Genomic DNA, 23,280 nt, shown 5'->3' with positions numbered 1-23,280 from the left:
TACCTCGAGAAGGGCGTTTCGCTATGGTAACCTGCTGCATTGAGACATCCCAAAAACGCCAAACGAAATTGGCAGGAGATCCAAGACTGGTATAAGTGATACTGTGAATACTCCCTACACCAGCTCCCAAACACCCTTCCCACTCCCCCCCTTAAAGAACCAACCCCCCGCTCGTGACCCCGATCGTATTCCTCCTGACAGTCTCATCAACAACATCGACTACATACGCCCCCTCCTTAGTCGTTGCTCTCCACCGCTTCCATTGGTCTTCAACACGATTGACCAACGCCATGGTGTTCGGTCGATCCGCCGGGTGATGCTTCAACATGTTTGCGACGACATCTCTTAGGATCTGGGAGTAAGCCCCGTCGTTCATGCGCGAGATCTGCCAGTTATAGTCGTAGTGGCGTGGTGGCGGGATGCCAGTCATCATGGTGTAGATGGTAGCGCCAAGGGACCAGATCTCGCTGGCGCGGGTGTGAGAGTGGGTATTTCTATAGATTTCCTAATTCGAAGACCTCTCTTAGCCAAATTCCACAAGAGTCAGAGCGGCGGAGAGGGAGGGAAGGAAGACAAAAAACGCGCTCGCTTACCGGAGCAAAGAAATACTGCTTCTCGAGCGGCGCGTTCTCGATCCGCGGCGTGAACGCCACCGTCGCCCCCACCGTCCCAGTAACCTTGGCCCACTGAAACCCTCCCAGCTTGCACTCCCCGTACGACTCATCGCCCACCGGCTTCTTGAACCAGATCTGCCCGGGACTGACGTCCGTGATGAGGATGGCGTGCCAGTCGTCGTCATGCTGCACCCATTCTCCTGGAATGCCATCCGTCTCCTTGACGCCGTGATGGAGCCAAATCAATGCACGCGAGATGCTTCTCAGTACGTGCCAGCAAATCCCTTCCGGGAGAGCTGGTCGACGGTAGTTCTGGGCGGCGAGAGTGTGCCAGGTTGCCTCGTCGTGAAAGGGCGGGTAGGTGCTTGCTGAGGGCAGGAGATAGGCGAGGGAACCGCCATCCATGTCCTCCCAGACCGTGACATCGCCGTAGGAACCGACGGACTCATTTGAGCTGCCTTCCAAGTTTGCATTCCGGACTATATCCACGAGGGAGATAATATTCGGGTGGTTGAGGATGAGTGAGATGGGTACAGCGGCTATGGGAAGGACCAGGTCGGCAAGCTTTGTTGTTGTTGTTTCGCCCTTGAGACCTCTGGCTACGACATCAGGGATCTTGGTCGCAAGCCACTTTGTCTGGTCGCTGACACGAATGACCTTGACGGACGATGCGATATTCTGGGGCTCATTGGGATTTTGAGGTATGTATCGTTGATGAACGGGGATCTTGGTCGACTTGACTGGCCTGATCGGATTCATGATTGAGGTGGTACGAGGAGGTTTTGAGACTCAAGCGATCAAAATGCTACAGATATCGTGGGCGATGGAAGCGCCAACATCTGAATGAGATGGTAAGCAAGGTTTGGATTGGAATGCCAGGAGGAATGTAGTCTCACCTTCAGGACAACAAAGCTCGCTTCCTAAGTAGTAAATGGAATCTTTGATGACATTGTTCCTCACATTTCGACTGACTGGGACATTTTTGAAAAGAGTTTCGGTGCTTTTCATTCTTAATAATTGAAGTCTTTGCAATTGTCTTGGGTTCGATCAATTGCAAATAAGCTAGGTCGGTCGACAGCAAGGTAGCCGATCAGCTGATTGAGAAAAAGTCGGGTAGTTCGTCTACGGTAAGTACCGGTCGGTATCCAGCCCGCAGTCTTAGGTAAGGATGAATGGAGGCCCACCTCCCTAAGCGAGCCGACGATTCGTTGCAGTAGCAAAAGCACGATGGACGGAAAGTTCAAACTTGGCGCCAAAAAGCGGCATCCAAATTGCTCAGAACAGGATTTACTCCAAAGATTGAAGGATAGAAAGCTCAACCTTGAAGTAGTAGGTAATTTTGATATTTGTCGTACAACTAGAACTAGAGCTAGAACTACAACTACAAGTACAACTACAACTAGAACTCGAACTAGTTGTAAAAGGGTTGCTCCTGGTATAAACAAGGCCGTGCTCCTTGGCGCCCCGCCAAAACTACTCTGTACTACCGGTAGTCACGACACCGTCACGTTCACGTCCCCCACTCAAATCACCTCCCACTCCGACTCCCACTCCTACTCCCACTCACATCATGTCAATTATATCTATCTATCAACTCTCATTTTCATTCTACTAGGTACTACCCCAAGAACATGATTCTAATCAGCCGTCCTCAACTTCCGACCCAGCCATGGCCGAGCCGAAAAGATTTTCTGAGCGGCAACAAAGCCCCGTAAGAAGGGTAAGGCAAGCCTGCCACAATTGCCGGTAACGTTCCTGCTAGGCCAAGTGATATATATGGCAATTGCTGATCCTGGAGATCAGACGTAAAAAGTCTAAATGTCCAGGCGAAAGACCCGAGTGCTCAATATGTAGCCGACTACAGCAGACCTGTTCGTATGAAGTTTTCGAGCCTGAAGCTCGTAAACGAAAGAGGTCCCCTGAGCCCATACGTGATGCGCAAGGGGACGTGTCGAAGAGGTTCGGGACGATCGAGCAGAAGCTGGAAGAGCTTGCGGCTTCCATGAAGTAATTTGGTCTATCAGATTCCTAAAATCTGAATGCTTACCCCGACTAGAAAAGCCGCTCCAGTCTCACATATTAGCCCAAATCACGTAACCGAGGACAGCAGAGGATATCAGCAACAACAATCACCTCTTCAAGGTTTCCACTCCTCGGTGGCATGTGTTGCGAGCTTGTAAGAGTTTCTGTTTTGGGTGGTCTTGAGTCATGTACTGAGCTGAATGACCCAGAAATTCCGCAATCGAAGGGCTCCCTCCCGATGTCGTAGAAGATGGTGTCAAGACTTACTTTATGGCTTTCCATGCACAACCTTACAACTTGATGTGCCAGAGGGAGTCGCTTCGGCCGGGCCATGTCATAGATCCTGTCGTTCTAGATTCCATGCTTGCTCTGAGTATTCGCTGCTCTTCTCATCCCTTCTGGTCAGATCAGTCGAAACTCAATGATTGTATTCGCGCCCTGACTGATGATTCATGGAAAAAGCTCGTCAATCTGTATAGCCGAGGGGATACAAGTCTGCCTTATTTACAGGGACTTTGCCTTCTGGCGCAGGTCGACTTTGCTGGTTAGTTTATGTCTATTTGCTATGTTCGTCGGCTTGACTGATCTCGACAGACGGGAGAGTACAGAGAGCTCACACCCAAATATCTCTCGGCGTCAGAATTGCTCAGTCCCTAGGTTATCTTACAGAACCCGCACGTCTCGAGGAAAGGAGTGAGGAAATTGTCCGGTGTACTTGGACTTTGTTCATGCTTGACCGGACGTTCAGCATCACTCGTCTTGTCTCGCCTTCACTCCCTTACCAGGAATTCAGGCTTCCCAAACCACACTGGGAGGGTGCACTTTCGTTGAATCCGATGTACCATAATCTCAGCACTGAGACCTCCTTGGGAAGCGGCCAAGACCTTTCGGCTCTGCTAGTTGGTGTCTACGCTATTTGGGACGATGTTATCCGATATGTTTTCGCGACAACAAGCAATAGCACAACTCCTCCTTGGCAACCTGGCTCTGAGCTTGCTACGATCGAATACAGATTTGCCGATTTTGAACCAGGTTCGTCGACTGAAGACATCTATCTCTGAGGGCGATTCTGACTCCGACCAAAGACTTCTCCACGCATCGATACCGAGAGGTTGACTTTCCTCGACGAGCTATACAGGAGCCACACTTGCGACCATACTTCGCGTCCTGGCTCTGCTTTCAGCTGACTTATATGTCAATACAGTGTTGCGTGTGCGCTACCCATCACCCAAACTCCCGCAAGCGACTGACACGCTCTAGGCATCACCCATTCATCATGTTTATCAAATTACAACACGTTATACGGAAGGTACCACCCAGTTTCCTTCAGAAATCATACAAAAGCTCTCTCATTCACTCCCGCTGGATCATCCGATTTCTCAACGAGATGGACGAAGCTGGAATGATGCTTCATGACCCATTTGTTGGGTATCTTGCGGCGATAGCTGCAACAATCCAGCTCGAGCATACGTTGAGCAAGCATTCGGACGTTGCAGCAGCGGCCAGACTTAGTTTTGCGAGTGCTGTACGGTATCTTAAGAAGCTATCGAAGTATTGGACAAGTATCCAGGAATTGGTACGTATCACTCGATCGATCCAACTTCAAAGCTCTCACACAAGAACATAGCTTTCAATAGTCCAAGAACTGGCCGCGAGATTGAGGCACCGACATACTCTTTATTACTCACAGGATGACTACGACGGTATCTTGCCAGCAGTCGAGAGCGAAAGGGTTGGGCTTGCGGGAGATGATGCTGAACTCATGTGGAAAGTATTTGACTACGCCTCGATGTCGGCATTGAGCGGAAAACGGCCAAGAAACAACCCAGAGGGGGCAAACAAGACCAAACAAGGCTCTGATGGGGTTCTCGTGGCCCAGCCAGAACGCCAGGTAGGGAATCCGAATGTTTTTGCTAGCGTGCAGCTGTCCGGGGTGTGTTTAACTGGTGGCAATGCCGCCCCGGCCCCCAAGGACTTCCCCAATATGCAGGCGCCGGAAGGCATGCTCGAACAACCAAACTTATTGCCGTTTGAGGAGCTTCCGGAAGATTGGGCATTTACCATTGATGACTGGACATTATTTGGTGCACCAGGCTCAACATATTTTTAAATCGAGGCCTCATGACTGCACACTCATGTTTATGGACATTGGAATTGCATCATTTATTTTCTGGATTAAATACAGTACGGATCTGGTTTCGGAAAAGAAATCACCCTTCTGTTGAACGGGCTGACTGACTGGCGCATTAATGTTGTATTTTCTCTTGTCGTTATTCTCAGACTTTTATCCGGAATGGCGCCAAGACTGCTCTAAGGCCACGTGCTGCGACGCTAAAAATCGACTCGCTCTCCGACGTGATATCAACCGCACTACACCTTCGGCTGGTCGTGAACTGTTCGACAGGCAGCGTCTCTTTGGCTTTCCGAACAATTCTTGGAGCCTCGGAACTGTACTTCTTCCTGTATGCTTCCAGAAGATCAGGCGTCACATCACTCCCTCCACAAACGGCAACGACAATCTTCATCTCCCGCCACTCCTCATCACTCATATGGCGGCCCATAGCTTTCCGCAGCTCGCCGTTGTACACAGCTGCGAGCGCAACACCGCAAGATACCTCGATCAGGGTATCCTCATCGTCCGCAAACCGAACGGAGCCCATAGCGGCCTCAGCATCACTCAAGACAATGCTAGTCACGTTGTGCTTCTGCGCCAGCTCAAATGCCCGTGCAGCAACTCGGACAATGCCCAGCGATGTCGCTATGCTGGTGATCTTTGGCAAGGTGATGTGCTTCGCTCCTCTCAGACTCGCGTTTAGACTCTCAGCGCCCCGAGTCTCTACCGCCAAGATCTTCGGAGATTGTGGCCGTCTGAGAGAAGGGGTGTAGTTCCGCTCTATCGCAGTTATGATGCCTGTGAGAAGCGATCCGCCGCCAACACTACAGACAGCACCATCCATGCCACCCTCGTCTTCCATCTGCTCATACACCTCCTCGAACATCGACGACGCGCCTTCCCAGATGATCGGGTGGTCGAAGGGAGGAACATAGAAGCCGTTGGGGTCCTTGGACAGCAGCTCTTCTTTGAGAAATCGATCCGCGTCAGCCCAGCTTGCGCCGACTTGATGCACGCTCGCACCCAGTGACCGGATCTTGTTGGCCATAAACGAAGATGTCGGTGTTGGAATGACGACCGTCGCGGGGTATCCCATTGATCGAGCAGCTGTGGCACAAGCGATGCCAGCGTTGCCGCCGGATGAGCAGTAGTAATGGATCTTTGCGAGAGACTCTGGATCGCGGTTGACGAGGGCGCTCTTCATGAGGTGGCTGATGCCTCGATACTTGAAAGAGCCGGATGGCTGGAGGTTGTCCAGCTTGAGAAATATTCTACTGTGTGGGGGTCAGAAGATGTTATATGTGAAGGGGACAGAGGGGAGACGAACCATCCTGCTGCTGTGGAGAGAGCCGAGGACTCAACGACAGGTGTGCGAGTCCAGAGATTTTCCGACATTTTGGGATATTTTGAGAAGGGAAGAGTATATCTCGGCTTGAAGATAAGTCGATGGGAAGGTTGAACTGGACTTGAGAGACGGAGAGAGAGAGAGAGAGAGAGAGAGAGTAACAACAAGACCGAGTGTTAAAGAGATGCCTCCTTCCTCCCGACCGGGCGCAGAGCGATACCTTTATACCTTTATACCAAGCCACGAAACGGTAGCCAGCATCACATTCTCACCGTCTCCACTCTTTCCTCCTCGATATCACCACAAGCCCACCACGCGGCTGCAGCACGGGAAGTAAACTATTGTCCGCCGTTTCTTATGATTGGCCGAGCCCTCTACCAAAATACTCGGAAGGTCCGAGTTTCGCTGGGATCCGGCTACCGCCTGTCCGGTCACGTGGATGGCCCGATCAGGTGAGCGGCGCTCACACCACCGAAGGAAGCTTGGGGGGACCCGACGCAGATAAGCTTCACGGAGCTTTTGCAAGGGGATTTCATCCATGCCACTTATTTACGTTATCTCTTCCTTCTAGTACATATGCGTATGCGTACGGACCAGCCAGCTACAACTAAGTAGTAGTAGTACCGGTAGTAGTAGTATCTCTGCTAGCTACCTACCTAACTGCATCTTGGGGTTATCCCCTACACGTACCTAGTACTACGTAGTCGTAGTAGGACGTAGTACGCTCTCGACGGGCTGGAGCCTCGCTAACCTTATCAAGTGGTCTTCAACCACATCAAGAGAAATTTCGCCGGGCTAGATAGATAGGCAGAAACTCCCCATTTTTTAAAAAATCTGGACTTCTTGTTTTCTCCGTGAATAAGCTTACCGGCTCTTCTACGAAAAAAAGCATGTGGCGCCGGCATGACCGTTCACCATTCATTCAATTCAGTCTGGAGATTTCTCTTTCTCATGTTCTTTTTCTCATCCTCATTCACGTCACGTCTATTACGTTGTACGCTGACCTTTGCAGTCGATATTATTTGCCGCATGCATATACAAACAACTACTTATGATCGCCTCACCCTCTCTCTCTCTCTCTCTCTCTCTCTCTCTCTCTCTCTCTTAATCTACATATCATCAGCAATTTCCCTTCCTGCGGCCAATAGCTCGCTAGCCAGCTCAACGAATCGATCAATCAATCGTTCGGCCTATTTGCTTGCTCGCTTGCTTGCTTCCTCTAAGCGATCGATGCGTGGGATCGCTCGCTCGCTCGCTGACTGTAAAATTTACAGGCCGCAAAGCGGCATTTAAATTTCACATTACTATCCCAACTTCCCCCCCACACAACCACTGCCTCTGCCTCTGGCACTTACTACCTACGTACTTGTACTTGCCTATGAGACTGTTGCCACCCCCGCACCACCCCCCGCACCAGAGACGTGGGGTGGTCATTCGGAGTGGAGTGACAAAGCAAATCTGGCCGTTTTAATGTCTAGGTTGGATTGAGTTGACAATGGGTACATTCCGGCTGGGTGCCTCGCCCCACCCACCCACCATCAAAAGGATCATGCAAGGCTACACATCTTTATAGAGGTATACAAACTAGTAGTAGTACAACAACCATCACAGGCACAAGCATAAGAATTACACTCTGAGAATCGGGCATCTACGCACGTTGTACTACCTAGGGATATCATCAAAATGCAGATTTATACTTTATCTTCTTGGACCTTCCCTCCACTTCCCCTCGTTTGAAAAGGATCGGGCAGGGCTACAGATATGACTGTATCGCTAGACGGTAGAGGTAGGCAGGTAGGTATACAAATTACTACAAACAAACATCACAGGCATATAAGAATTACACTCTCAGAATCGGGTATCTATCTACCGATACGCACGTTGTACCTGGGGATATCATCAAAACGCGGATTTATACTTTATACTCCTGGACACCCCTCCTCTCCTTCCCCTCGTTTGAAAAGGATCGTGCAGGGCTACAGATACGTATGACTGTTTCGTTAAGGAGGTATACAATTAGTAGTACTACAAACAAACATCACAGGCATGAGCATAAGAATTACACTCTGAGAATCGGGTATCTACGCACGTTGTGCCGAGGGATATCATCAAAATGTAGATTTATACTTTATCTTCTTGGACAGCCCTCCTTCCCCTCGTTTGAAGAGGATCGTGCAGGGCTACAGATATGACTGTTTCGTTAAGGAGGTATACAACTACAACAAACATCACAGGCATAAGAATTACACTCTGAGAATCGGGTATCTACGTACATTGTACCTAGGGATTTCAAAGTGCAGATTTATGCTCTATACTCTTGGACCCCCCCTTCCCCCTTCCCCCCTTCCCCCACCCTCAGGGTGTGATTTGTTATGGCTGTTGTGGTGAGGCATATGTACTCTGTACCTTATATATCGATAGCTATGCCAAGCCTTTCACCATATCCTCTTCAGCATCTCATATCGACTAATCTTCCCGAAATCCAGACTCTTGTCCGCCTTCTCCTTCCCCATCTTCTCCTTCTCCTTCATCTTCCTCAATGCCTCCGGGTCGTCCTGGTAAATCCATCGTCTCTTGTCCTCGTCGACTTCCGTCATGCCCCCAACCCCAAGACGCTTACCCTCCGCGCCGTAGTTCTGGTGCTCTCGCTTCTTCATGCTGCGGTACCGGTTGCGGGCGAATTGGAGGAGGAGCATGCCCAGCACGAGCTTACATGCGAGCAAGACGAAGAAAGCACCGAGGAAGAAGACGAGCATGGTCAGTGCGGCAATGGCATCATCCGCGCTGGGCAGGTACCAAGGGTTGGTGGCTAACGGGTCCGGAATACCGAAAGTCGAGCGGCCCAAAGCCTTGCGAATGATGGTATCGAAGTGTTCTAACGCAGCCGTCGTGGCCGCAGACGTGCTCGTCGATTCGACGGAGAGAGCGGTTGCGGTCGATGCGACTGGGGATGGGAGATGGGTGGCAAGGAACATGTGGTAAGTTTGCATCGAAGATCGAATGAAAAGGCACGACAAGGGGATGACAGGCAATCCGAGACGTTTGATCAAGTTCTGGTTGACAAAAGCCTGCGCTATCTTAGCCAAGTTTTTGATATAGCGGTATGACTTACATTGGTGTAGTAGTCCTTGGCAAGGACGTCCAGATAGCGCTGATAGACGGCCGGCTTAACGTTGTTGAACTTGCTTATGTAAGAGTGTTTGATCCAGTCCACTAACATCTCGCTACCGATTACCAACAGGAAAGGAGTCAGGACTTCTCCCGACCAACTGGGGAAGATGGTAAAGCTGCTGGGAAAGATGGAGCTGCTCCGGGTTGATGCCCTCTCCCCTACCATATCACCATCTGATCCGCTGATGATACTCAGCCCACCCACTTCGACAATGTTTCGCAGAGCAATGATGACTAGCATAAGCCAAAGCTGAAACCTCTCCACGATGTCGGCGCAGGTGAGTTGAAACAGGTTGTCCTTTTCAATCTTCTTGAACACGGTCGACTTGATCTCCACAAATTGGTTAGATATAAGGAGGGTGAGCAGCGCGTTGGAGTAAGAGTTGACGGCGACATTCAAAGCGATGACTTGGTAGAACAGGGCAGTTGCGTGTGTAACGTTGTAGATTAGTGCCAGGATGAACATGCACAAAGGTCGCAAAACCTTGCTTCTTCCGTCGACATCCCGCTCCACAGTCTCATTGGAAAACAAACACTCAAGAATGTCCTGTCCAAGAGCAGCAAGAAGCTTGTCACAAACCTGAACCTTCGGTCAGCAATGGTCTTAGATTGGAGAATTTTAATTTATTCTTACCTCGAGGGCGTTGAAAATGACATAAAGCTTGATTGCGGATTGACCTCGGATGCTGTGGTACATCCGGCTAGCATCCAGCTTCATGAGAATGATACAGCTGCACATGATAACTGCTCCCTGAAGGAGATCTGCTTTATTGTAAGATGATAGGGAAGATGGCTGGGACTTCATCCGTCTATGCCTGCGACCCCAATTTTGTCTCGACTTCCGTTCCAGCTCAACTCTCAGATGTTCTGCGTTAAGATTAGGAGGCCCGATTTCAATTTTTCTCCCAGACTGGGATTGATAAGAGGCCATGGTAGAAGCTGATGGACGGCTCGCTCTAGATACACTTCGTGACCTCTCTGCCGAATCGGTGCTTCCCCGCCTCTCACGTTGACGGTGCCAGAACCTTCCCGATCCTTGGTATATAAAACCAGCAATGGAGCGTGCCTCCTTTGCAATGGCTTGGCCCCACCACTGAATCAAGATGCCAGCTGCTTTGAAGAAACGTAGAGGCAGGATTGTAAACGTGTGCAGCCAAGCGTCCAGACATGCCATCGTTCCAAAGTAAAGAGTCTGTTCTAGTTGTGGGGGCAGTAATAGAAAATTTAACAATCGTTCAAACTTGACCTTCGATGATTCATACGGGAATTCGCTGGACGCTGGACGATAAATGTAAAGAGGTGATGGCCTTGTCGAAGACAGCTCCAGCTGTAGATATGTCGGTATTGACATAGGAGGAATAGGTATTGACTGTGGTATGGGAGATGGCGTGGCCGAGTCTGGTTTGCTTGCGCTGTTTTGGAGCTTCGCTGAGACCTGGCTAAGATCTAATGGTTCCGGACGCAAACTTGATGAGTTCGGCTTGCGTTTCGGTGACTGTTGACCCTGCTGTGCTTTTGTGTGTGGTGCATGTTGACTGGCTGTAGGTGGGGTTGTTATAGCTCGTGAGAAATGCCCAGGCCTTCTGATGAAAGTGTGCGAAGCAGTCTCGGCTCTGGCCCGGCGATTGACTTGATCCTCCGGCAAAACATCCATCGCCTCAGGAGCACTGGTCTTTCTATACCTTCGACGCCTGCCTTCCACATCGGAATGCGGACCATCAGATACAGAGCCTCTTATGTCGATGACTGGCGATGGCGCAAGTGAAGCCTGCGCCGAAACAGTCAACCTTGTTGGCGATGTCACGGGCAAATACTCTGGCGCTGATATCAACTCTTCAACTTCAGCAGCCGACAACTTGAGGATTTCGCCATTGACTTTGTTTACTGAAAGTTTTCGAGGTCTTCTTCTGTTCTCTTCTGCCAAGCTCTCCGTTCCCACAGGTCTCGGCATTTCTCCATTGGCTCTGATGATCGATCCCTCCCGCGGCTTTCCTATTCTCTCTTCTGGAATATCGTGGAGTTCATGGGGTGGCAGCGTCTTCGATATGGACAGAGGAGATAAGATGGCGGTTTCATCGCTGTCCTTGGTTGCCGAGCTGGTTGTTGAGGCTTTCCCGAAGGACCCCGAGTACTTGCGTTCGTGGGCAACTGAGGGTAATGTACCGGTGTTTCCTACCGACGACTCTGTTCCGCCCTGAGATGGGGATATATTCCGTGAAGAAGGCGATGGCGATCTTGAAGGCGAAGGTGATGGAAGTTGAGATGCTTGTTGGACGGCAAGATCGAAGCCGGGAATACTGGTACTGGGACCATTTTGTATGGTGTCATGTGACCTATGTGTTTCCGGGCTGGCTACCTGCATCGCCACCTGTCCAGTTCTCTGGCCCTCGGGCTCTGCGACTGACACCATGACCGGGGACCTGTCAACGGTTCATAGGTGCTTAAGATCCAGGCAAACCTCGTACAGAGCAGGATGCGATGTGAGAGAACAAGTGATAGTCGTCTTGGATGTCACGGTATTGCTCCTCCGTATAATTGCAGATTTCACATCCACAACGCTCGGTTACAGTTAGCGTGCCAAGAGCACCCCTTTTCGCTCGGCTGCTGTTATGTTTATCTCAACCCGGGCCAGAGTCTGAACCCCGTCGTAGATTGGTCTCAACTTTCGTTTGCTTGGTTTGGTTGGTTTGCTTTGCAAAAGTGCGGTGCGATATTCAAACCGTGGTCGTTCAGTCCCCGCGTCTGTAATATTTTAGATCACGTGTCCCGACATTCCTACCCTCTGGAATGCTATGCTCCTCGCGTTGGGCTGGAATGTGACAAATAGTTGCGATGGATTTTAGTTGATGCTCACAATGCAATTGTTCACCCGCATCATCCAGACACAATCGTCGTCGTGATGTCGGCAACAAGAGAGAAAGTCAAGCCATGCCCCTATGCCGGTCCGTTCGATCCGTATGCAACTGTAACGTTAACAGAAGCAATGCTAACTTGTATCGTAGGTTTCCAATGCGAGTACGTTTCTCCCGAGCAAGGCTCTCGATAGGAGTACTTACTGATGGTCCTGGGCAGAGGACAGCCCAAACATGTCGACACCGAGTTGCCAGATGAAGGCAGTGGCATATTTTACTACATAGCCGAGCCCTATGGGAATTACGTGCACAAAAATCAAGACTTTGCGGTGCTCCTGTGCTCCGACGAGCACGGGCTTTGGCATAGCAGCAGGCTCTTGGCAGACCAATTCGCTGGTGTATGAGCTCTTCGGTTATCCTCTTCGTTTACCGTCACGAAAATCTCACTGACTTTGAATCTTCAAACAGGCTGGGTATTTGACTATTGTACCTGACCATGTGGACAGACGCACAGTACAGGGCAGTGCTATCACTGGTGCGTATTTCCTTGAGACGGAGTGATCCCTCACGATCCAGCTGACCAGACTTCAGGTGCTCCACATACATTTGACGAAAAAACATCCTCAGCCCGAATCGCTGAAGCCTTAAAATATCTGAAAGTGCAAAGAAACGTCACCAAAGTCGCTGCTGCGGGGTAGTAAGTCAATAGGAAATTGACCCCAACTTTAGCCAATATACATTCATCGCTGTTATCGCTGACTCCATCATCATCCAGTGGAATCGGTGGGAACGCCGTTGTATCCCAACTGGGTCTAGGCGACGTTCACATTGGCTTCGTTGCTACTCCGACTCATGGGAGAAAAGATTTCCTAAAAACTGTCGACGGTATCGCTTGTCCTCTAAGTCTAGCTTTTGCAGATGGTCAGTGTTGGAGTAGTGGCTACCTGCCCTTCTTTCGTGTGTTTAGAAGCAAGACTGACCCCGAAAAACTCAAGAATGACCATTGCTAACCTCTCATGCTTCTGCAGAAGATACTGAATGGGACTCACCCAGGCGAAGCGAGATCGTGAACCGCGTGAGGGACACGTCACAGGCGTATCAGGTCAATCTCTATAGCCATGTTCCTCCCGGCTTCGCCAGCAATCGTGCTGTCTCAACCAAGGCGGAGGTTTACGCCAAGAAGCAAGCGTTCGTTCAGGCTTTGCAGTGGTTCGAGGAGCATTTCCATAACGGAGATTAGGCTAGAGGTGAACTTCGTAGGGCAAGGAAACTGCGGTAATCCTGGTTCTGATCTTTGGTTCTCAGTCAATTGAAACTATCGTTCGCTCGGAATTTTACCTCCCGTCGCTCATAATTTATTAATCGTAAGTGATGGTGCTGGAGATGGTGCTGATCAAATTGATGAGCGTTTGATGCATACGCTGTGATAGTACCTGCTCTCTCCAACCATATAGTGACCACTGTCTCGCCCTAAGAGGCTCTCGTTCTTCTCACCCGAAAAAATCATTAATCACCTGGGTCACCGTCTGTCCACTTTTATCATAGTGAAAGTAAACTTAAAGAACATAGCGCGAGCGTAAAAATCTTCGGAGGAAAGCAAACATGGTAAAGAGAACCCGCCAAAAGATGAAATCTGCCTCGCTCCTCCCAGTTACTCATCCTCTGAGTCCGGAATGACGATGACTTCCTGATGGACAACGCGAACGGGATTTCTAGCAGCTGGCTCCTCATAGCGGGGCTCGATTCGGTCTCGGTTCTTGATGTACTGCATCCAGGAGTCGAGGAATCCTTCAGCGAGGCTAGCTCCAAGGGGAACGGGAACCGCATTTCCTATGCCTCTGATGGCATCCTCTACTCGCCAATTCTTCAGGTCGAACTTTTAGCAGGCGGGAAAGCCTTGGACGCGTGAAAACTCCCGGACAGTCTCGATGCGGTGCTGTGTGGGATGAAGAATCTGAGAAGATGAAAAGTCGGTTTTTTGGTCAAAACTCAAGATTGAAACGAGGTTTACTCACGTTTCCGTACTTTCCTGCAACTTCAAGTTCCGTCATGCAAACATTGTGGATACCGTCCAAAGCCAATCTGCAGCATTTTTTTGGGGAGTAGACCGGAGTAGAGTTGCGGGATCTGAATTTGAGAGCGACCGGGAGGCTCTCGTGATTAGCCTCTGTAACCAGTGGTATCGTACACACGCGCTCGGTATTGATTGAGGTCAGCTTCCTGGTGACGTGGGCAGTGATCACATTATCTGTAGTTCCTTTTCTCATAATTCTCTGGTATTCTGACTTAGGGCCAGAGGCGTAAGTCTGATTATCGCTGCCAACGTAAGATTCTCCATCCAGAGAATCATAGAATGTTATTTTATTCCGCCTTTGTTCAGCTTCGAACTTTTGAAATCGAGTTTGAGGGATGATCAAGTGAGGGTTCTTAATGTCGTACTCCGGAAGGTCTATCCACGCATCGCCAAGGGTAACGACTCTGTGGGGTGTTGATCGGCGTTTGCGATGCCAGTGAAAGTCGGATTGGTTCAACTTTGAGCCAGGCATGAAGATAGGGCACGCAGCACGAGTTTTCCAGAGATGTTCCGGCTGAGGATACTCGGGCAATCGGCAGCCTGGCTGCGTGGCCCAGATGATGACTCTGGGCCGCGACTGAGGGCTACCATGCTCCTCGGCATATAGTACTGCACATTGCACTTGGTATCCCATGCTCGTATAGGTACGGTAGATCATTCTAGAGAATATTAATATAAGATAGGATATGTAGTATTGCATCGTTGCTTACCTGATTGTACCATTCTCGAGTGTCTCTGGTTTAGTTTTGAAATCATTGCTTTCCGGTGTTCGCAGCTAGACAACGGTCAGCTACCGAATTTAATACCCTAGACTCTCCAGCGAGGGTTTACCGTATGGTGTATCAAGCCCGTGACGTTTTCAATCAGGCTGTACTTCGGTCTGTAGAAGTCTACGTATGCCGAATATAACGCTACCAGACTGTTCTTGGGCTCTCCGTCTTTCTTCTGGCAATTCGCAACAGAATATCCCGGGCATGGTGGTCCTGTAGTAATTAGCAAGCTCTATGTGGAATATATTGGAATAATACTGACCACCTTTGATGAAGTCTACTTGGTCTCTGAAAGGCAAATCTGGTATGAGATTTCCTTTCCCGTCAAAGAGCTTCCCCAACTTAGCCCCTTGGTCCCTCTTTATAGCACGTAACAGAAGATTACTCGCGTCTCCTTTGTGAACGATGACTCCAGGTTGATTGTTTCTCATTGTCACGCACGCGGCCTAGAATATTTGTTAATAGATCTCCTTCACAGGGGTATGTAAGTATTATTACAGGATCGATCTCAACCGCGTTGGTAATCCCAGAGATGCCTTTGAAAGCAACCGTCAGTCCACCGATTCCATTGAATAGCTCCTATATAACTGTCAGCATGTATAGACCAGTTTGATATGGTGCTTTTATTTTACCAAAGTTCTTGCTTTCTCGCCCCGCTCTAGGAATTCCCTGACGAGAATCATCTTCTTCTCGTGTTCGAATTTTGTCGCGGAGTATCTTACGGATCCGGAATCAAGAGGCCTCAAGTCCCGGGGTCTTACGCATGAATCCCAATCAATCTCCTCTTCCAGCCTATCCTTGACCCAGAAAGTGTCTTTCTGATCCTTGAATGAGTCTAGGTCGTCCACATGGTCCCGGTGAAGCACGTAACATACTCCGTCCACGATACTTCCGTCGATCTTGATGGTCTCCCCTGTAAAGAATAATCGTCGAGAATCGCGGATGCCGAACTTCCTTCCAGGTTCGTGCTCCTGTCCTCGGCTAGGAACTAAGTCGTCGTACCTTTTATAGATAGCAACTTTAAGTCGGACGTCATGGTCGCTGACCATCGTTGAAGTCAGTTTTGAGACCTCTGAAAATCGTGATAAGTATATATCTTGGATTTGCCCTATTCGACAAGGCTCAGAATGGTCAACCGGAAGTAAGTACACGAAGTCCAAGGTTCGGTATTGAACCTGTCTCGAACAGAAACCGGAGATGATCCCTCGCCCTTTTGAGTCTGGGACAATATCCCACAAGATTCTGGTCTCTTCATCCTGAAGCCTTTCAGCCATTATTTTACAGCAATGGCAAGTCCCGCTGAGAGATTTTTTACCCAAGCCTAGGTAAATGTTTGATTCGTGGTCGCTGGCACTTGTAAACTGTTTCGAATTGGGGTTCCAGTGGTGTCGGTAATAGAAACCGAAATCTTCGTGATCGATTGTGTCGCTGACGGAGTCATATCGACCTGAATTCTGGTCACCGAAGAAGCCAACCTTGACTTTGGCTACAATACAATTTACTGGATTACTATCGCAGCTTGTCAGAAGAAAAAGCTCCCGAGGCCCAGCTGTTTCTCCTAGTATGGTATTCGAGCCAACTTCGAACCATCTTAGATGTACGGAGACTTCGTCGTCCTATTATCCTCAGCCAAATTCAAAGTAGAGTAGTAAGGAGCTTACCTCATCCTCAAATATCGAGATGATTCTTGCGAACCGCGGTTCTTCGCTCTGGGCTTCGGATGCAACAATTACACAATCGCCGGGATGGTAAGAGACACCGCCAAGAGTAATAGATGCAAACGCTTGGGTATCCAGCTTTCGATTGTACCAGATCTGAGTCCCCAATCTGTACGCTCCAGCGTCACTCGATGTATGATCTCTGACTAGAGTTCGCAGCTCATTCATGATATCTTCTGAGTCTGACTCTAGTACCACCCTTTGTCCTTTAGCAATGCCGGGCAATTGTACTCGCTCCATTACATTTGGGTAGAAGAATTTCCACTATCGAGAATCAGTATCCAATTCGAAAAGAGTGTCTATAGAAAAGCTCACAAGTTTGAAAATCCGTGGAGTGACCCAAGTCTTTCCCAAGACATTCTGGCTTGGGACTCTTCTGATATTAGTTTTGCCCACTTTTTGTGATCGTCCCTTGAAATCCGACCACTCGGAAAGTGGTAAATTCGAAAAATCGGGTTTTCGAGGATTACTGCAAAAGTATTAGCTTGGGTTGGGACTGCAAGTAAGTCTCAAGTGGTGATGTGAGAGATTAGGTCATATGTGGAAGTGAATGATTGATCTAATCCGTAGGAGTTCATCTTGAAACTACAATAATAAATACAGGGAAATCTAAATGGAGAATACCAAGAGAATATTCATGCTAGCAGATTGCTTCATTCATGGGAAGAAGAAAAGGCTCGAAGCAGAGGCGGTATATCAACAAACCAACTAATCAAAAGCAAGAAGGAAAAGCGATAATTGAAAATGAATTGGGCATCGTTAGAATGCTCTACCCTTACTTCCTGGATATTTGATTTGAGCAGGTAAGTTCCTAAGCTCTAGAAGCTTGAAAATGCCATGTACTGAAGTCAATAAAACGAGCAGGGCAAAGATCGCGTCGCTGAAAGTCCCCTCGAAGGCAACAATAGCTCTGTACACTATAAAAAAGCCATGAAAGAAAGTCGAAGGGTGCTACGCAATATGTGATGCCGAACTTGCTATTCAAAGGAAACAGGCCTGGTTGGTGGACGTTTGCTAGGTGAGTGAGCCGGAGTCGTTCCGTTCCTTCCTCAACAAGCGAAAAAGCGGTAAGTAGTAGCAGTAGACATGACTAAAGCCGATCAATGCTTTCATTTCCTCATGTGGCTTGCTTTAGGGTTATCAGAAGTTCGTTATTCATGGCATTTTTATAGTTTACGGGGTTGATCGCAGGAGTGACGCTGTTCAGTCGAGATCAAGAAGAGCTACCAAGACTTCTCCTTCGGAGCCGATCTCGACTTTACCGACTTAGACGAGGGACCTTTGCGGGAGGAGTATGAGCAAGGCTTGGAGGTACACCATGACGGAGGAGAAGTGGTCTACGAACAAACAGCAGGCAGGGCTTTGTGTGTCTCGTGTGACATTTGACGAGAGGAAGAGCAGAAGCCTTGGAATTCGTGTCAGGGGAAGGAAAAAGTGGGTGAATCAGCCGGGCTGGGCTGCATTGACCTTGAGGTTACACGGGACTAGTGGACTGGACTCGAGCCGGGGAATTGACAATCAAGCTTGCATCGATGACAGCGAGCTCAGATGTAGAAGACTGGGAGGATCTTGGCCGATTCAATCGTCTTTGTATGGACTATTAAAGAGTTGCTGGGATCAATAACTGACAAAATGGGTTTGCACGCACATGTAAACATCGCAAAGAAGCTGGCTGGCTTGAACTTGCTCAATTTTTCAAAGGAACCGCTTGCAAACTTACAGGTCTTTGTTTTACACGAAGCCCCTCTATGCATCAAGTTGTCTTTTTATTGTTCTTGTGCATTTACCATGCCCTTGAGTGATCAACCGGTAGGGCACCCCATCAAGACCTTTCAAATTCCGAGACTTGTTCGCCATCCACAAGAAAGCAAGCAAACCATGTTCCAAACCATGGTCTACGCCATGGGAGGCACGAGCCCAAGGTAAACGAAGCACCTAGTAAAACACCTCGCCATGCGATATTTGACTTATCAAACAATCTAAACGCCGCGCTGGTTTTTTATCATCAACCACCGTCTCCATATCGCAACCTCTTTCCCTCAGGCAAGCGACTCTTACTTCCGGGGCAACTCTTTGAAAACCTGTCTAAAGATCTCGCGACTCTTGTAAAGGTTACTGATCCTCAAACGCTCGTTGTCCATATGCGCAGAGTCACTGGCCTGACCACATGGTAGATGCGCAGCCGGGGCGTCGAATTCCTTCTCCAGAAAGCGGATACTAGGGATACTGCCTCCTTCGCGGATATACAGCGGCTTCCTCCCCTTCGTTTTGCTCCCGTTGGCGCTATTTGAAGACACGAGGGAAGTTAAAGATGCAGGCTCAAGCGGTATAGCTGCAAGCGAAGTATGATTGCTGCCGTTAGTGAGTGTTGTGACAGTTGCAGGCGTAGGCTTAAGACTAGGGCTCACGCTGGGCATAGCAGGAGAACCAGGTTTCAGGGCTTGAGGCTTTGGTCGTGGACCGGGAACACTGGAGCAGCGGCCTTCGCCGATGGGTCCCCAGACGTTCATGATTGCTTCCTCGAGGGTCTGGAAGATCTCGTTGTCGGGGTCGCCAAGCCAGGCGTCGGCTTGATTATCAATTGTGATGGAGAGATGATTGTGGGTATCAAGTTTGGCGAAGGCGTCGGTGAGGAAGGCTGTGAGGGATTGGATGACATCTTCGACTTCCTGGTTGGGGACAAGACGCAGTGAGATGGCGGCGCTGGCGTGAGAGGAGACGAGGGAGCCGTCTGGTCCGGAGACTTTGTAGCGATGGACTGTCAAGTTTGGTTCTCTCCAGCGTGCCATTAGGGAAGCTTTTAATGTCTCGGGTGGGCCATTCTCGGGGTTACGGCGAATGAGAGTCTCTGTGATATCGTCGTAGCGAGCCTCCTCAACCGCAGTCAGGGGCAGGATGGAATCGTAGAAGCCAGGAATCTGGATCCGGTTGTGGAGACCCTTTAGCTTTGCCAGAATAGAAGTCAGGTCGAACAGTGGCTCATCCATCATGTAGCTTCCGTCAACACCGCTGTGAACATCAGGATGAGAGCTGTCCACCTTAACAGTAGCATGAAGAACACCTCGCAGACCGTAGGTCAAGCAGGGTACATCATCATCCAGCCAGTAACTGTTAGCGAGGATGATGTAGTCAATATCGCCAATCAGCTCCTTGTGTCTCCTCACGGCCTCCTTGAAGCCTCGGGATCCCGATTCTTCTTCGCCCTCAATAAGGAAGATGATATCAGCTTCGAGCGCCTTCTCGTGGATGAGGTCAACGACGCCATAAAGAGCAGCCATGATCGGGCCCTTGTTGTCAGTCACACCTCGGCCATACAGGTAGCCATTGATACCCTTCATGTCGAATGGGTCAATGATCCATTTGTTTTGCTTGTTATCAGCAGGAACAACGTCATCTAAACGCAAAGTTAGATAAGGATAAGGCCATCAATATGTGCTTAACTTACAGTGACCATAGAACAGGATCTTCTTCCTCTCGCCAGAAGTCGCAGGTTTCCCCTTGAATCTAGCGTAGACAACTGGATTATGGCGACCGTCTGTATTCAGCATCTCGGTCTGGGCGCCATGCTTGTTGAACAGCGTTCTCAAGAACGTAGCTCCACGACGACAGTCTTCAGCATGATCTGGTCGTGAGGAGATTGTCTTGAAAGAAACAAATTCTTGCAGAGACTTGAGCAACTGATTCTCAGCAACTTCCGCCTTGCCGGCTTTTGTTGAATCGCAGCCCGTGATGTTCCATACCGAGACTGAGTTATCGTTGGCACCTGTAATGTAGAGTTGTTGTCCATTGAAAGTGGTGAGAGCCGATGCCAGGATTCTGCCTTCATGAGCCTTCCACCTATTGACACAGTGGTATTTTTGGTTGAATAAGATTGAGTTCTGATATTTTCCGTATTGAACCGTACTGTATTTCTGTGCTCGTCAGCCACACTTCCATAAATGCCCTCAGGCCTCTCATCACTCACTCTCGCATATCCAGTAGATCCGGCACTGAACAGATATCCCCAGCCCATTTGCAAGGTCATTACGTCCCCTTTGTGTGCTCTGATGACACGAAGCTTCTGCTTGGTATCGAGATCCCATAGCTCAATGACTCCTTCGAGTTTGCTGCTATACAAAAACGACCCATCGACGGCCATTGAAAGAACCGATTCAGCGTCATCTTCACCTAGGCGAGCGACTTCTTGAATGGCCTGGCTGTTATCGTATGACAGCTTCCAGATCTTGATTGTGCCATCTCCACCACCAGATATGAGCACATCTTCGTCCGCATCCACCAGCCGAGTGATACCACGAACCAGGAGCATACAATAGACGTAGCCAAAATGAGCATATTGCATCATGTGCGACTTGTCAATTTCCAACACCAGGCCATCATCCGCTCCTGTGCGGGTAGTATGCGGTCTGGGTGTGTGTTTTCCTCCTACAGCAACAGAATCGAAGAACCGATGGTTTCGACGATCAGGGTGGTTGTCCGGGCATGGGGAAGGCCTCGTACTTGATTCCTTCAAGCTGCACCATTGAATACTGGTATTCTGGGCACCCAGGTACACCGTCTGGAATTGCGTCGAATATGCCACACTGAAGACATCGCCAACGTCGTACGTACTGTAAACATGGTAGAGCCGGTTCAACGAATCCGGGCACCAGGCATTCACAATCGCATCTCCAGCACTCGAGAAGAGAAGGTTGCCGTCCCCGGAGAGGAATAAGCAGAGGACTGCCCTGGTATGCGCCTGTATCCTGTTCACCAGCTCGAACGAAGCCAAAGACCACACCACAATCTCTCCATCTTGTGTGCCAGCATAGATATATCGGCTTCCCACGGCGAGAGTAAGGATCGAGCTGTCGTTCTGCAGGTGGTGGGCCAGTTCGGGCTTCTCTTGTAAACTCACCCCGGGCACCGTGTCGTCCGCCACTCGATGCAGGACTTCAGCTTCGTAGGGCTCTTCGTTTCTGGCTTCGGCTGTAGACAAATCAGCACGTGGAGCAGCGACGCCAGTGTGTTGAGCATGAAGGCTTCTCGCTCTAAAAATTGAAGCCATTTTGGTGAGCTGTGGCGGTTGCGGAATAGTGGCCGCCCGAGGCTTACTTAGCAGCACGAGCGAGGGGTGAGCTTGAGTCTCGAGGAGGATCTTTACCCTTCGCCAACCTCTCGGATTGACATCCGTACACTATCAATTACCGGCGTACTACCTAGTACTACTTATCCAATTCCGAAACCCTAATTGATTGAAGCGAATGCTACTGCCACTGGATGATAGGAGAGTGAGAGAGAGAAAGGACAAAACTTACTCTGGCTGTTATCGCTATCGCTCCAAATCATCTCTTCCATCTCCTCTCCACTCGCACTGCTGGTCAGCATAGGGAGATCCGGGTCGCACAAGGGCGTCGGCGGTATGGCAAATTCAAAAGGCGACTGGCCGCAACCGTTCCACAGTGAGAGCTGGAAGATCTCTTCGTCCTCCAGATGTGTCTTGTAGGTGTTCTGCATGATGGACCGACAAATAGGCTGTCAGTTGCGCAAGGCTAGTAGAAATAACAAGCGGTTATTGCGCAATGCAGAGTCGTGACGACGCCTTCCTCCTGTGTATATGTGTTTACGTCTTGACCTCGCCTACCTGGCTGCCTATTTATTACGGGATGCTATGTTCAGCTTCTTGGGCAAACAGGCCATGCCCAGCCTGCCACGACGTTACACTCGAGGCACGCTTTCAGCTCGTTATCATGTCTCCATGCTTCAGAATATGCGCAGCTCGTGGCATCCTTTGATAGCTGGTAGAGTCGGTAAGAGAATCCAGCCGGTGTCTTGTTTGCCTGCAAAGTCGATCGCCGGTATCATTGATTCTCGGCATGATAGCATGGCATAGCATGGCATTTTTACGCTGGGATAAAGGTCAGATGGAGGTCAAACACCACAGCCGGTCCGACCGGTTTTTCTGACATCAGAGAGAGACTGTGACAGAATATCTCAGTGGATGATGCGGGTATATCTTGCTGTTGTTTACATCGGAGCTTTGGCATATTTGACGGAGATAATTTAAAATACTGCTTAAAATGACTGTTATTAATGTTTCTATTGCTAGTCCATTACTTTTAAATGCATAGCATTCACAATGTTCAAAGGTGAAGACATAAGTCACATTCTCTCTTCTTAATCAACAAATAGATCTGATAGCAATATGAATGCTCTTAGCTCATCGAAACAGCACCATACAGAAGTACGGTGAAGAAAGAACCTTCTTTTTAAAACCTTAAGCGACCATCCGACCTCGGACACAGATCCACCCGCGGACCAGCACCCGTGTTTACTTTATCTGCAGAATCAAACACAAAAACATACACAAACACAAACCCTTCTTCCGACCTATCCGGTGAGTCCGCTATTCACATTATACCAAGTCAGAAGCACACGCCGAAATCCATATCTTTCCTGTTCATGTATACCACAGACCTAAGACCAACCGCAAAATGTCTAGCTTGACCACCGCTCAGCACAACTAGCGATCTCTATAGTCAAATTTTCTCAATGTCTTGTCCATTGTTTGAGACAACTTCCAATTAACAACAAACAGCCAGCCATTACACTCTACTTTCTGCTT

At 49.3% G+C, this 23,280-nt stretch overlaps 8 protein-coding genes across 9 annotated transcripts; 3 read left to right on the top strand and 5 right to left on the bottom strand.

The window, feature by feature from the left end:
- Positions 1-151: 151 nt before the first annotated feature.
- L3040_001507 (uncharacterized protein) lies at positions 152-1,373 on the bottom strand (the record flags this gene model as incomplete). Its single annotated transcript, XM_007291016.2, has 2 exons — positions 152-505; positions 594-1,373. 2 exons carry the CDS (start codon positions 1,371-1,373, stop codon positions 152-154), a joined length of 1,134 nt encoding a protein of 377 aa, XP_007291078.2.
- Positions 1,374-2,283: 910 nt separating this feature from the next.
- On the top strand, positions 2,284-4,746 carry L3040_001506 (uncharacterized protein; the record flags this gene model as incomplete). Its single annotated transcript, XM_066156775.1, has 8 exons — positions 2,284-2,360; positions 2,418-2,621; positions 2,671-2,790; positions 2,846-3,180; positions 3,231-3,668; positions 3,722-3,848; positions 3,897-4,212; positions 4,264-4,746. The coding sequence occupies 8 exons, from the start codon at positions 2,284-2,286 to the stop codon at positions 4,744-4,746; spliced, it is 2,100 nt and encodes a 699-aa protein (XP_066012793.1).
- Positions 4,747-4,912: 166 nt separating this feature from the next.
- L3040_001505 (uncharacterized protein) lies at positions 4,913-6,144 on the bottom strand (the record flags this gene model as incomplete). The annotated part of the gene is made up of 2 exons (XM_007291018.2): positions 4,913-6,023; positions 6,077-6,144. The coding sequence occupies 2 exons, from the start codon at positions 6,142-6,144 to the stop codon at positions 4,913-4,915; spliced, it is 1,179 nt and encodes a 392-aa protein (XP_007291080.2).
- A 2,385-nt stretch (positions 6,145-8,529) lies between these two features.
- Positions 8,530-10,196, bottom strand: L3040_001504 (uncharacterized protein; the record flags this gene model as incomplete). Its single annotated transcript, XM_007291019.2, has 3 exons — positions 8,530-9,162; positions 9,207-9,845; positions 9,900-10,196. The coding sequence occupies 3 exons, from the start codon at positions 10,194-10,196 to the stop codon at positions 8,530-8,532; spliced, it is 1,569 nt and encodes a 522-aa protein (XP_007291081.2).
- An 805-nt stretch (positions 10,197-11,001) lies between these two features.
- Positions 11,002-11,463, top strand: L3040_001503 (uncharacterized protein; the record flags this gene model as incomplete). The annotated part of the gene is made up of 1 exon (XM_066156774.1): positions 11,002-11,463. The coding sequence occupies one exon, from the start codon at positions 11,002-11,004 to the stop codon at positions 11,461-11,463; it is 462 nt and encodes a 153-aa protein (XP_066012792.1).
- Positions 11,464-12,164: 701 nt separating this feature from the next.
- Positions 12,165-13,357, top strand: L3040_001502 (uncharacterized protein; the record flags this gene model as incomplete). The annotated part of the gene is made up of 7 exons (XM_066156773.1): positions 12,165-12,207; positions 12,268-12,280; positions 12,338-12,515; positions 12,586-12,652; positions 12,709-12,814; positions 12,893-13,038; positions 13,146-13,357. 7 exons carry the CDS (start codon positions 12,165-12,167, stop codon positions 13,355-13,357), a joined length of 765 nt encoding a protein of 254 aa, XP_066012791.1.
- Positions 13,358-13,768: 411 nt separating this feature from the next.
- Positions 13,769-16,847, bottom strand: L3040_001501 (uncharacterized protein; the record flags this gene model as incomplete). Its single annotated transcript, XM_066156772.1, has 10 exons — positions 13,769-13,993; positions 14,039-14,071; positions 14,133-14,850; positions 14,902-14,966; positions 15,023-15,174; positions 15,224-15,407; positions 15,460-15,540; positions 15,594-16,033; positions 16,277-16,577; positions 16,623-16,847. 10 exons carry the CDS (start codon positions 16,845-16,847, stop codon positions 13,769-13,771), a joined length of 2,424 nt encoding a protein of 807 aa, XP_066012790.1.
- Positions 16,848-18,733: 1,886 nt separating this feature from the next.
- L3040_001500 (uncharacterized protein) lies at positions 18,734-22,172 on the bottom strand (the record flags this gene model as incomplete). Of its 2 annotated transcripts, XM_066156771.1 has the most annotated exons (5): positions 18,734-20,073; positions 20,125-20,590; positions 20,644-21,644; positions 21,820-21,852; positions 21,974-22,172. In XM_066156771.1, the coding sequence occupies 5 exons, from the start codon at positions 22,170-22,172 to the stop codon at positions 18,734-18,736; spliced, it is 3,039 nt and encodes a 1,012-aa protein (XP_066012789.1). The 2 variants fall into 2 exon arrangements, with proteins under 2 accessions (XP_066012789.1, XP_066012788.1); XM_066156770.1 differs by lacking the exon at positions 21,820-21,852.
- Between the last annotated feature and the right edge of the window lie 1,108 nt (positions 22,173-23,280).

The sequence above is a fragment of the Drepanopeziza brunnea genome (assembly GCF_022702325.1).
Source record: "Drepanopeziza brunnea f. sp. 'multigermtubi' strain 214-2 chromosome Unknown ctg2, whole genome shotgun sequence".
Taxonomy (NCBI): domain Eukaryota; kingdom Fungi; phylum Ascomycota; class Leotiomycetes; order Helotiales; family Drepanopezizaceae; genus Drepanopeziza; species Drepanopeziza brunnea.
The sequence above is the reverse complement of the archived record's forward strand: the minus strand, read 5'-3'. Positions and strand labels throughout refer to the sequence as shown.